Source organism: Pipra filicauda, unplaced genomic scaffold, assembly GCF_003945595.2.
Source record: "Pipra filicauda isolate LSUMZ 115617 unplaced genomic scaffold, ASM394559v2 scaffold438_size560415_pilon, whole genome shotgun sequence".
NCBI lineage: Eukaryota > Metazoa > Chordata > Aves > Passeriformes > Pipridae > Pipra > Pipra filicauda.
The window spans coordinates 289,224-302,823 of NW_024104574.1; the positions used below are offsets into that span (position 1 = coordinate 289,224).

The 13,600-nt window shown below is 40.9% G+C and overlaps 1 protein-coding gene across 3 annotated transcripts in view; it reads left to right on the forward strand.

Annotated features, from left to right (window-relative positions):
* Positions 1–13,600, forward strand: part of MIPOL1 (mirror-image polydactyly 1) — a 187,698-nt gene that overhangs the window by 41,355 nt on the left and 132,743 nt on the right. For all 3 annotated transcript variants that reach the window (XM_039385819.1, XM_039385820.1, XM_027726816.2), the window contains 3 exons: positions 10,332–10,518; positions 12,043–12,178; positions 13,147–13,252. In XM_039385819.1, the coding sequence (XP_039241753.1) occupies positions 10,332–10,518; positions 12,043–12,178; positions 13,147–13,252 (429 nt within the window). The remainder of the gene's footprint in view (positions 1–10,331; positions 10,519–12,042; positions 12,179–13,146; positions 13,253–13,600) is intronic.

The following is a 13,600-nucleotide window of genomic DNA, read 5'->3' on the forward strand; positions in this document are numbered from 1 at the left end:
TGATGTTCAAAATCACTGGGCAATTGCGTTTTCCCGTTCAAGCTTGCTGTGTGATCAGCATGACCCACTTACTCCACATAGCATCAGTGGCATGATGTGTGGAAGGGACTTTCCCTTTGAACATCCAGCCCAGCACTGACAGTCAGGGTGCCAGGAGGAGCTGTGCTTCACTGCCAATCCCTTCTGAAGCAGCTCAAACCCCTTCATAAGCAGCCAGTATCTCTTTTTCAATTGGGGTGTAACAGGCCTCGGATCCTTTGTATCCCCAGCTCCAGAACCCCAGACTTCATCCTTGAGTCTCCCTGGGTACTTTTTGCCAGAGACTCCAGGAAGGACCATTCTCCCTGGCTGCAGTGTAGAGAACGTTTTTCACATCTTGTCCTGTCCTGACTGGCCCAATGGCTACCGCATGAACAAGCTCCTGTTTAATTTTTCAAAAGGTTGTTGTTGTTCAGGACCCCACTTAAAATTGTTCTTCCTTCATGTCATATGATAAAGAAGGCTTACAACCTGACTGTAATCTGGAATATGCATCCTCCAAAAACTCACAGCACCTAGAAGAGCCTGTATTTCCTTCTTCCTGGTTGGTGGGGACATAGCTGCTATTTTGTTGACTGTGTCCGTTGAAATCTGATGACATCCATCTTGCCATTTTACTCCTAAAAACTGAATTTCCTGGGCAGGTCCCTTGACCTTAATTTGGTTTATGGCAAAACCAGCCTTCAGGTGGATATGGATTATCTTCTCCCCTGTCTCAAAAACTTCCTCTGCTGTGTTGCCCCACACAATGATGTTATCAATGTACTGTAAGTGTTCTGGAGCCTCACCCTTTTCCAGTGCAGTCTGGATCAGTCCATGGTAAATAGTGGGGCTGTGTTTACACCCGTGGGACAGTCGGTTCCAGGTGTGCTGGATGCCCCTCTAGGTGAAAGCAAACTGGCCTGCCCTCTGCTGCTAAAGGAGTGGAGAAGAATGCATTATCAATGTCAATGGTGGCACCACTTTGCTGCCTCTTGGACTCCAGTTCCTACTGAAGTTCCAGCGTGTCCAGCACAGCATCACTCAGTTGAGGTGTGATGTTGTTCAGGCCACAATAATCTACGCTCAGTCTCTACTCTCCATTGGACTAATGCACTGGCCAGGTAGGACTACGAAAGGGTGAGTGAGTTTTGCTGAGCATTCCCTGGCTCTGCAGTTCGCGAATCATCTCATGGATGGGGGTCACGGAGCCCTGGTTGGTGTGGAGGTGTTGACAGTGCACTGTTGGGATAGCAGTTGTTACCTGTTGTTCTTCAACCCTCAGCAGTCCCAAAGCAGAGGGTCCTCTGAGAGACCAGGCAAGGTATTCAGCTGTCCAATTGCCTCTTCTCCACAGCAGCTGTCCCCAAAGCCCAATGACATCCTTTTGGGTCCTTGAAATACCCCCTCCTGAGGTAATTTATGCCAAGGCTGCACAGGGCCTCTGGGCCAGTCACAATGGGGTGTGTTTGCCATTTGTTCCTGGTCAGGCTCATTTCAGCTTCCAGTACAGTCAGGTGTTGGGATCCCCTATCACTCCAAAAATACAGATGGATTCTGCCCCACATATCTTGATGGCATCAGAGTTCATTGGGCACCTGTGTCAACTAAAGCCTTATACTCTTTTGGGTCTGATGTGCCAGGCAATCAGATCCACCCACTCCAGCAGGTCTGATGGTCCCTTTCCTCCACCTGTCTGGAGACAGGACCCCTTTAGTCCTGGTCATAGTACTCGTTGCTTATTTGTAAGTGTGACCTGGTGGTCCCTTCAAGAGGATCACAAGTAACATCAGCCCTCCTACTCTGTCTGAGGACTTGCCCTCTGGAAACTGGAGCTGCATTTATCCTTGAAGAATTTCCTGTGGTGGTTGTTCTTCCTCTCAACTCTTGTACCTGTGCTGCTGGGGCAGAGGTGGGTTTTCCATCCTGCTTCCTCATGTCCTCTCCATGGTGCAGGTAAAACCACAGGTTAGCTCGTGGTGTGTCCCCTCTCTCTCGAGCAGGGGGGTGCTTGCTTCCAATAGCAGAGACTCTGGTCTGTACTGGTGGGGCATGGGACCTTTCCTCTCTAACTTGCTCGAGTCTTTCAAATCTCTCCACAGTCTTGAACGGCCTTTCCACACCGAAGCCCAGGTCAGTAGGGAGGAGAAAAGATGCTTTTCATATTGGCAGAGTTGGGTAGTCACCTGAAGTACTGTTTGTTCTCCTTCTTTCATTGACATCAATGCCAATGAGTTGGCGCACAGTGATGGCATTCTCTGTACAAAGTTCTGCTACATGAATTTTGGGGAGTGCTCATTGTTTGTATCCCTATAGACTACCTCCAGCACAGCCAATTCTCTCAGGTACTGGATACTTTTCTTCATGTCCTTCCACCTGCTTGGACACCCCATCCTTGAGAGAATACTTTTCCCTCCTGCTTGACAGGAGTCGCCTCCAGAGGCAGAGAGTTTCTGTCCTCTTCCCAATCACCTTGTCAATGCCCATGCCCTGGGACAGGGATCGCGGTTGCTTGGCTTCACTACCATCTAATTTTGTATCATGGGCTGTGATATCCCAGCATCAGCCAGGTCACCAGGGGCTCTCCCGACTGGTGGCTGAAATCTTTTCACATATCTCACAGCTCACCCGGGGATGGGGATCGGGTGCTTATCTCTGGCCCTGCCTCTTGCTCCTGTTCTGAGGGCCCTGCTTCCTCTTCATCCCTCACTAAGTGAACTGATTTGGTCTTGGATTTCTTCTTCTGTATGGGAGTGACTACTACTGGCACAGGTTCTTCCCCTGGTTCAGGTTGTTCCCCTGGTTCAGGTTGTTCCCCTGCAGTTTGAGTGGCCGCGGTGCCTGTTGGTCTGTCTGGTTTCCTCCTTCTTCCCCTGAGGGTGCTGTCTAGCATTGAGCAGTGTTCGACATATAGTAGCCAGGGCCCAACATATTGCAATAAGTTGCCCCTCTCTGGAGTTGTCACAGCATTCTCCTTGCAAATATTTCCCCCCCAGACTGATCCATTTTCTCCCCCATTCCATGCAACTAGTCACTATCCACCCTCAGAGCAAATCTCTGAATGACCTTCCTAGAATCTCTTTCTTGACTCTAAACATGTTGTGGACCACACTGAGGAGACCTGGCAGACTTTGGAACAAGATAATGCTTTCCTTAACCTCCAAAGGGAATTCAGAATTCTCAAAATCTCTTGCAACAGGCCTGAAGGAGGAAAAAGGGGTGAAAAGCTGGGGAGAATCACCCTCCCTTGTTCTTCCCACAGACTGGGTATGGTTATTAATGGACTCTCAGCGCCCACCCGAGGTAAGGGTAGGAGAGCAGTACTGAACACATATCCCAAACGACCCTCATTGCCTATGATGTTATCATGTCATAAGCTGATATTTCACAGTACATCAACAAAGCAATCCTGATCCCTCTCCCTGCTCTGAAAAAGATCGTCGCGAGGAGCAGATATGGGAGTATATACAGGGTCAGGTACCACAACCCCATGAACAGACCAAGCACCATTGTGACCAGTAGCTCCATACCTAATACAGTAAATGCTTAGATGAAATTTGTTTCCAAGCCACTGTGGGCAGATCTGTTATTATCTCAAGCCTTTGTGCCTCGCATCGGGCACCAAAAAGGCTGTCATGGTTTAGGTGTTCTCCAATTTAGTACTCCCACTAAAAAAACACATGCTGTTCCCCCTCCCACCTCCAATGGGAAGCACAAAAGGCAAAGATCACAGATTGAGATAAGAACAATTTACTGGAAACAGCAATGAGATAAGAAAACAAACAGTAGCATCAACAATACTAATGACAGAAGGTATAAGAGAAGAAATGATTCACACGGACACCTCCCTCCCTGCCCCCAGCTCCCTGCAATAATAGACAATACCAGACAGCTCCCTCCACTGCATTTTCTCAATCAGAGAAGGAGCCCCTTTTCCCTGGAAGAGACTCCCTTCCCCCTGCCCTGCAGTGATGTGAGGTGGTATAGAATAACCTTCTCATCTTAGCCATGCCCCCTTCAGGCTACTACAAAAAGTTAACCCTGTCCTGGCTGGAATCAGGCAAATGGCTTGCTCAATGACCTCAGTACACTTACTTCATTACTGTGTGCCTCAGTTTTGATGGCTTTAAAGTGACTGTCACAGTACTTATGCATATCTGTGAGAGTTTCCAGAAAATATTGTTTCCAAGGCTTATTTCAGTGAACCTCTGTCTTCTGTATCTTGAAGTGAGAACAGATATCCTACCTCAGAGAGAAATCCGGAACTTTTATGAATAAGAGTTACTTAAAAGTAAGTTGATAGTCCTCATTCTTCTGAGTTGACCCACAATGCTCTCAGCAGAGCACCGTGGTCATGTACTGCTGGGGCACTGAACATCCAATGCATCTACATAGTGATTTCCTCTTTGTTACTGCAAAGGCTTGGCTGGTTGTACATGGTATTTTGGCTGGGTAGAACACTAAGAAATAAAAGGAATTAGCTTTGTATTACAAAACTACTCTGAGCTCAGTCTTTGCTTTTAATCAGATTGCTGTGGCTGCCATTCTGCCGTGCTACAGAAGTGCTTTAGTGAGATTTTAGAGTCCTGCTGAATAATCATCTTGAATTTTGCCCAGTTTTCTTTAAACATTAGAAAAAGTGCTTCATGAAGGGACAACCATTTGCTCTTCATTGCAAGATATTGGTTCTCAGTATACTACACTAAAGGTCTAAATAATTCCTAACATAAGTAAATCTGTAGTAAGTCTAAAGACAAGTTAAGCTGCACTTCTTCTTCTTCTTTGTTTTGGAGAATATGTGTATTATTGACCTTGTATTTTTTTACTGAGCTTTTGTAATTGTTTTCCAGAAACAGGAATTACTTTCTTCTTGAAAATAAAGTATAGCAACTTTTCCTAATATTAACTCTGAAAATTTGTTTTCATATTTTGGGAAAGATAAAATAGTGAGAAGAAAGTAAAAACTAATGAACACCCTTTGACATATCCATGTAAATCATGTGTATTGCATCTGTTTCAACTGAAATATGAATGAAAAAGGAAATTACAGGCATTCTGAAAATGCATAAAACGTAAACCAACTCTTTTCACTTATGCCAGGCAATAAGATTTCTTCCAACAAACTAATTTTCTTTCTTTGCATATTTATGCCTATAAAATCCTTTCATTTTGGTTCCCACTCATTTTCAGGATTTATACCTTTTAATCATTCAGTAAAAGGTGAACTGTCAAGCAATCTGAGTTTTTCACAGTCATTCTGTTCAGTAGAAGTTCCAGTAGTTAAATAGCCAAGTGAATGAATGTTTGTCTTTTGACAAAACAGTTGACTCATCATTTTCACCTCACGAAGGAATATTCGACCATAGCACTAATTTCATTTGCATAGCTTGAAAAGTTAGTGGCTATTAGGTTACATATGCAATATTATTAATGTACCAACAAAACTAGATAATTTGAAAGTCAATAAAAAAGAATAGCAATTAGTCTAGTGAAAATAAAAAGAAGGTGAATTTCTAAAGTAATACTTTTACATGCATAGTTATTGCAGCAAGTGTGGTAGATGTGTGATTTGCAGGTGGGGCAAGATCAAGTATTTTTAAACTGTGGGAAGTGTATCCTGTTATTTTAGCAGGAAAAGTTAGTTTGGCAGGGCCAGGGTGGCTCTTTGCTTTGATAGTTTGTTGGATAGTGAATATTCCCTCTTTTTTAAAATTAAAAAATTTTGGTATTATACAAACACAAAAAAACCTCATTGACATTGAAACTGTGTTGTTGTTTAGACTGAGAAGAAAAAATACATGATTGCAGCCCAGACAGACAATTCTATCCTGGGCTGCATCAAAACAAGTGTGGCCAGCAGGTCAAGGGAAATGATTCTACCCCTCCACTCTGGCCTTGTGAGACTTCATGTAGAGTGCTGCATCCAGGTTGGGGCCCCCAGGACAAGAAAGACATGGACTTGTTGCAGCAGGTCCAGAGGAGGCCAGGAAGATGATCAGAGGGCTGGATAACATCTCCTGTTGAGGGCAGGCTGAGAGAACTGGGGTTGTTCAGCCTTGAAAAGAGAGGGCTCTGGGAAGACCTCATTGCATCCTTCCAGTACTTGAAGGGGGCTTATAAAAAAAGAGGGAGAGCAACTTTTTACATAGGCAGATATGATGGGACAAGGGGGAACAGTGTTAAACTAAAAGAGTAGAGATTTAGGTTAGATATTAGAAAGAAGTTCTTTACCCAGAGGGTAGTGAGGCACTGGAGCAGGTTGCCCAGAGAATCTATGGATGTCCAGTCTCTGGAAGTGTAGCCACTTCCAGAGTTGGATGGGGCCCTGGGCAACGTGATCTAGTGGGGAGCATCCCTGCCTATGGCAGGGGGGTTGGAACTACATGATCTTTAGGGTCCCTTCCAACCCAAACTGTTCGGTGATTCTGTGATTAACAGTAAATTATAGTTTGTCAATCACTGAATTTTGAAGGCTTATAGTAATTGACATTACACTTCCTCAAATATAGCACAAAGTTTTGTTCAACATTTTTTCCCATGTTTTTAATCTGAAAGTGTCACAGTGTCATAGCTACTAAGTTTGCAGTCAACTTTGCTCAAGCTCATTCTCTTCCTTCCTGCTATTGCTCTTTTTCCTAGCATGCCTCTTACTTGCCATCCCTCTGGGTGTTCACTCATGCAGTCTTTTCCAGACAGATGAGAATATACTATGTCTGTGCCACAGACTAGCTTAAAACAAATACCAGTAAGCTATAGGTAGCAAGCGGTAAGTACTATTACACGTGAAGCTGATTTGATGCACCTAGGGCTTCCAGTGTCCTCATACTCGACTGCAGGCAAATCTGTAGCTAGTCTTGTATTTTGAGGTGCTGTGTGCGTGTTCTATTGGGTTTTGTTTGTTTTCCCTTACTCTTGTTCTGTGGAGATCCCCTGCAAACCTCTGAACTGATCAGTGCAGTTTGCCTGGTGGGGTGCTGAAAGACTACAAGCACGGGGAAGGAGGTGCCCACCCAGCTTCTGCTCAATGATGGGACTGCTGAATATGCTGAGTGGTGAAACAAGGAAAGCTACTGCCTCCTTAGTCTTCCAGTTGAATCTACACCTTCTGTGCACTTATCACTGTTGCTACAGGATTCTCTAATGCAGTGCTTTCCCTGATCTTGGTGCCAATCCCCACTTCTTAGAAGAAGCTATGAGAAATAGGGGGTGCCTGCACAGTGTGATAGTTTCAATGTTTTTACTTGACTTTTTAACCACTCCCAGGTTAACAACATTGAATTCTGTTCTGCCTTTACTGTTTTAAGCCATTACAGCATTATCTTCCCCTTATGTCCCTCACAATCAATTCCCAGATTTAATTCTGGTGTCTTTATATTCCTTCTTCCTAACATTTGCTTTTCTTTCCCTCAATGTGAACAATCTATTCATTCAAGATAAATACATACAGAAGATCAGCTGTTCAGCTTCTCCCTATAGTGAAATATTAATCTGGGCTACTGAACTTGCTATTTTATATGGAAAATAAGTTGTTTAGTATACTCAAGAACCAGAGTCAGTGGTGGTGGTACCACCTAATGAAATCTACATACTTTTTTCTAAAGCTTGCAGGGCTGTTTTACACTTTCTCTGATATTCCCTGTGCAGCCTAATTATTGCAAATGCTACTTACTCCCCAGTGTATGTCTGCAGCATTGGTAATTAGTGCGCAATACAATTTGCAGGATACATGAGGAAAAGCACTGAAGTACATTGATTAAAATTGCCACTTAGTTTACCATGGAGGTAATGAGCTATATGTAGAATAAAGTGGTGTTTAAAAAAAACAAAACCTATGCTGATTGATCTGACAGTGTTCAAAAAGTCTTCCCCAAAGCATTCTACTGACAAATTTAGCATGTTAACAAAAAAAACCCAAAAAAACCAAACCAACCAAACAAACAAAAAACCACCAAAACAAACAAACAAAAACATTGCAGCTTTATTAAATGACGAAAGACCTCTCACCTTAATGCCGTTGGGCAGAGCGCTTCCAATTCTGAGTGGAAGAGGCTGCCATCATCTTCTCTCTTACAAAATCAGTAGATAAAAAACAGATCCTCTGTGTTTCGCCTAACATTGGGAATGCCACTTACAGGCTTGCTGTGATGCTACTTAGTCTTACCCATGTGCTTGAGGGAATTGAATCTGGATGAAAAAGTGTGCTGCAAATGTACATTGGTTGAAGAAGCAGCATTAGCATTAATAAATGCCAATGCAGGTCTAGTCCTATTCTAAATTATTTTTTTTTAAGCTGCAGTAACTTACAGTCAAAGGCATAAAACCCTATATCTTGACATGGCCTAAGGATTTACCCTGAAGTGCAGATGCTAATGCAGATGTTTACCTCCTCATGCAGACATGTTTGCTTCTGGTTTTAAAAATAAAAATAAAAATCTGTCTGCTGACTCAACTTGTTCTCTAGAGAGCTTTACTTCTTGTTGGCAGCTCATATTCAGGATGTTATAGAAAGGCTCCTGATTCTTATCTTTCTCTCTTACCCCCAGCTGCTCTTCCATGTAGGCACTAGTGATACTGTTGGTGTGACCTGGGAAGTATTGTGTGTGACTGTATGGGTTTGGGAGTGATGACCAAGGGTGTGGGAACCCAGGTGGTGTTAGTCTTGATCCTTCTAGTAAGAGGGAGGGGCATGGAAGAGGATTGAGTGAAATATCACAGAATCACAGAATATGCTGAGTTAAAAGGGACCCGCAGGGATCATCTTCAGACAATAAGAAGAACCCTCATGTTCAAAGGTGCTGGTTCTTATGGGCAACTACAACAATGCTAATGTTTTATCAAGTTATGGTCCCCACATGTTTATTAGTGCTCAGAAACAAAGATTCTGAGCATCCAATCTGGAAAGAAATAGCAGAAATCTCAACTGCATCCAGCAGAGGCAGGGAAGGCACTCTAGGATTTATTTGTTGACTGTTGTTTCTCTAGTACAAAAATCAGTAGTTATAGTTTACAGTAATGGTAAGAGTGGATTCAAGTAAGTTTGTGCTGAAGTGAATTAGGAGAATACAGATGAGCAGTGGGTACCATAATTTTTCTTTAAGGTAGTGACATATAGCTTTTAATGGAACTTGTTAAACTGACTCCAGCCAATTCACAAGTCATCTCTCAGTGCCCTTGGGCTGTTTCCTGTACCATTGGCTGTGTCTTTACTTCTTTAAGGAGAAAGGAATCTATTGCAACAGATTTTAGAGACAATCTTTGGTATTTTTTACTTGGAATGTCTTACATGGAGCATGACACCTTGATACTGATTGTTTGGTATTTTTGGGCTATTTCTACTCGATTTCAACTGTATAAACAGCTTCTTATTGTTTTTGAAGAGGATGTTATAAGATGGATAAGAGAATGTATACCCTATAATTTATCCAAAATGTTTGGAAACACTAACTTTATTAAACAAGCAAAAGCTCCAGTGTTTGTTCTCTACAAATCTAAATGAAAAAATGAAGAATATATGCACCTTTTTTCCGTTTGCAGGTTTTTTAGGCTGATTCCTTCTCATTTTTTAATATAATTCTATAATTAAAACTTGCTTGTTCTTACTTTATGAAAGTACATTTGTGGTATGTAGATCTTTCTTTCATTTAAATACCTTGATATCAGAAATGTCCTAAAAATATCTAGTAGCCACGCTTAAGAGAACTAACTGTCACTCTCAACATTTTAGTCATATTTTTCCCCTTTGGCACAATTTCTGTTTTGCATTCTTCAGGTTCCTTAGTTGTACGAGCCTGTGCCTTGCACTCCAAAGGAATGACTAATGTGGCCTTAAATTTGTTGTTGCTAATTACAGCTTGATGATATTCCTTTTGTAGCCAAAATGGATTTGAAAGAGACCTCACTATAAGTAAGAGTCTAGTTAATAACCTGAAAATTTCTCTCTCTATAGCAGAAATTCATCATGTCTTACTATGGTAGAGCTGATTTTTACGAAAGATAAGTAAATATTTTTCTACAGTCAGCATTATTTTAAGCAGTCATTTAAGGGGAAGAGGTATTATGAAATAGTGATTAATCTTGCATGTTTCCACGAGAAAAATCCAGGAAATAGTTTGTAACTTCTACATCCTTGCTGTCGGTAACACAACTCTTGTTCCTGAGTGGGAAGAAGAAGCTGTGAATCTGAAAGTAAATTACTTGTTCCTTTCTGCTACAAATAAGAATATGAATATAGGAAGCCACTTTTGAATGAGAAATCTCAAGTTTTTGCTTCATTTTCCAAATAAGAAAATGTGTTTACTTCTCTTTCCAATTAGAAACACACATCTTGGAACAAAAAAAAGAAGACTTTTGTGTTGGACTTCAGTTTTATCAGAATTCTCAAAAAAACGCAGAATTTTTCATCCAGACAGAAACTGAAGCACCAGAATCTTCAGATTTGCCAGTAAAGAGTCAAAGAGGAGGAGTCCTAAACAATTATAGTTCTGGTCCTGAAGAATCCAGGTAAAAACAAGAAATATCCCTATATGTAGTTTTTCTAGATTCAAATTATAGACAATATACATATGGATTTTTGGATAACGATAGGGAATTTTGCTACCGACATAAGAGTCAGTAAGTCAGCTTTTTACTTAGACTCACCATATCTGCCCTTCTTCCCTTGCGGAATGCAGCTTTTTCACTATTGTATTCTCTTGCATAGAAAATTTGATATTTGCAATGGTTTATATCACACACTGTGGGTATTTCAGTGATTGTGTTCTCTACAGAGAATTTTGAAAATGCATCCTGAAGGGAATTAAAACAGATCTAAAAGTCTAGTAGCATCTGTGACTTTACACAACAAGCACAGTATACCCTAAATGTGATGAGTGAGTAGAAAGCAGGAATAAAGCAGTGTGAAGTCCAGATGAAGTTGGAAGAGTGAATATGAGGAGCTGTGATACCTTGTAGCAGTCTGTGACAGGAATCTGGAGAAAGGCAAATATGGTTGAAAAGTTTAATATAAACTCTGAACATATTATTCTGTTATTAATTTTGGTCATTTCTTGTCATTAATTTTTGTACTGTGCAATGGCCCTCTACTGCGGTCTTGAGAAATATACATACTCATTTTATATGTGACATAATATACAAGGTATAAGTAGCTGCCTAGGGAAAATGCTACCAGTTTTGAGTGACTTAGTGACTTGTAGACCAAGTCTAAACTGAAAGTGACAGAGTTGCTTTTGAAAATGGGAGCAAGACTGCAAAGCCCTATTATATACTTTTGAAAAATATACTAATTCCTCACCTGTCTAGCAGATTCTACACCTGCTTTTGTTATCTTTATTATGAACTGGTGGTGTTTTATTGGGCCAAACCCAATCCACAGCACGTTTTCATTTGTCTTGTTGCCTTTTTTTTGCATTAGGGACTGACATATGCCATTAGGGCAATGCATCCTGCACTAAAAGCCAAATATAATCCCAAGTGCTTAAGTACAGCCCAGCACAGAGTCAGCCAACGATTGTCGCTCCTATCCTTCACCAATGCCACTCCCACTGGCAATCAGGCTGGTCTTCAACACTGAGGTTAACCTCCCACAGCAGTCAGCATGTTAAACCATCTCATCTGCAAGTATGTTACATGGAGGATCCTAAAGCTATGTGCTGAAACCTCATTATAGTAGATACTGTATAAATTGCACAAAATATGTCCTTCCTCAAATAGATTGTAATTAGAATATATGATAAAATATCTTGATATAGAAAAACCCAGGAAATGTTGAGTCAGTGTTGATTTACATTGTAGATTCTGGTCTTGGTGTACCATCAATGTGATTTGTATTTTTTTCTTCTAAGGAGAAAGGAAAAAAAATCATTTGAGGAAAGAAAACATTTCAGTTTAAGATGATGATGAATTATATTTAAACTTGGTCATGGAAGCATCTCCTGAACATGGAAAATGCTTGAGTTTTATAATGTCTGGGCAATAGTATCTAGAGGTTATTTTTCTTTCTCTTTTTTTTTTCCTTCCTAAATACAGTACTGTAGAAAGAAAGGCTAACAGAATGCTCCCTGAATTTATACCCTCATGGAAGGATGCTGCAGATTTAGATGGAAAAACAGAAACTGCATTCCTTTTAAAAGAATTGGACATGCTGAGGGCCAAAAATAAAAAGGTACAATTGAGATATTCAGATCACAGTATTTGCTTTCTTGTGGTTGGCTTGCAAAACATGCATTTTGAAATTGTTTCTGATTTAGTTTTGTTATTTATTTTAGAGTACTAGTCACTAGCTTCCTGACATTTTGGATTCTTAGTATCTGTTTAACAACCATTTCTCTGGAATTAAAAAAAAAATCGTTCAACCTACCCTCTGATTTTTTTAATCAGTGACATATATTCTTGCACCCTGGATGAAAACCAAGGAGGACCAAAGACAAAGCCAGGACTTCATTAATGGAATCTGGAGCTCATGCTTCTGATGCTTCTGTGGCCCAGATAACGAATGTGCCCTGATAAGTTCTCTTTGTTGAGAGGAAGGAAAGGAGCACTGCATTGCTTCTAGTTAGTTGTGGTTGTATGCACCTAAACAACATAACAGTCTATAGTCTTTCCATGAAGTGCCATTTAATATTTAATGGCAAGCTCAGATATCTCTCGAAGAACAGATTTAGTGAATACCCATTTAAAAGAAAGGCCTCAATATGTGAAAGAATACCAGTTTTGTATCTGATAATGAACATGAAAAATTATGCATTTACACCACAGTCTCTTCATGCTGTGATGGCAGTACTCTTGGTAGGAAACGGGCTGCTTATGCAGACACCACCTGCATTATATTCTATCTGATTCTGAACTTCCTTAGCAAGAAGGCTGCCGATACCTGAAGAAGAGAATCCCAAGTCAAAACAACAGCATGCAATACAAGTGGCAATGTGCTACTTGGCTCACGGATAGGTCAGATGTTAAAATAGATATTTTTAATGTTTGGTCTTTAAACAAATAAATATAATAAATTGAACTTTTGTTGTAATGCTTAGTGTTTGTATTTTGGGGGTAAGAAATTATTATTTACAATTTTGCTGTGGTTAAAAGAGCTGTTTCAGCCGGATAAAAATCTTACTGTACATTTGTTCAATTCAGCTTCAAGATAATCTGGCTGAAAAGGACAAGGAGCTGAAGACAATGAAACTGGACTTAGAACTACAAGAGAGAGCTACAGAAGCTAAGATTGCAGAAAAGATTGCAGGTACAGTAGGCAAGCGTTTAACAGATGGCTGTATGGCTCCTACAGTACCTGTGGTTGCTATATGACGTGGCCTAGTGAGCGTTAGCTTTATTTACTAAAGGAGGGAAGATTTGACTTTTTTTTTTTATATGTGGCTGTTTAGAGTTGCTTAGAAAATAGGTGGCTTTAACATCCTGGTACTGGTATTAGTAGGAGCTTTACCTGTATTCATACTGATTTGGGCATTAAATGCATTGTTAACACCATGTCAATCCAATCACAAAAAGGTTGTTTGTTTTGCTGGAAGGTCCTGAACAAACAAGGGGAAATAATGATTACCAGTGCCTCTACCTTTCAACCAGCAGTTCA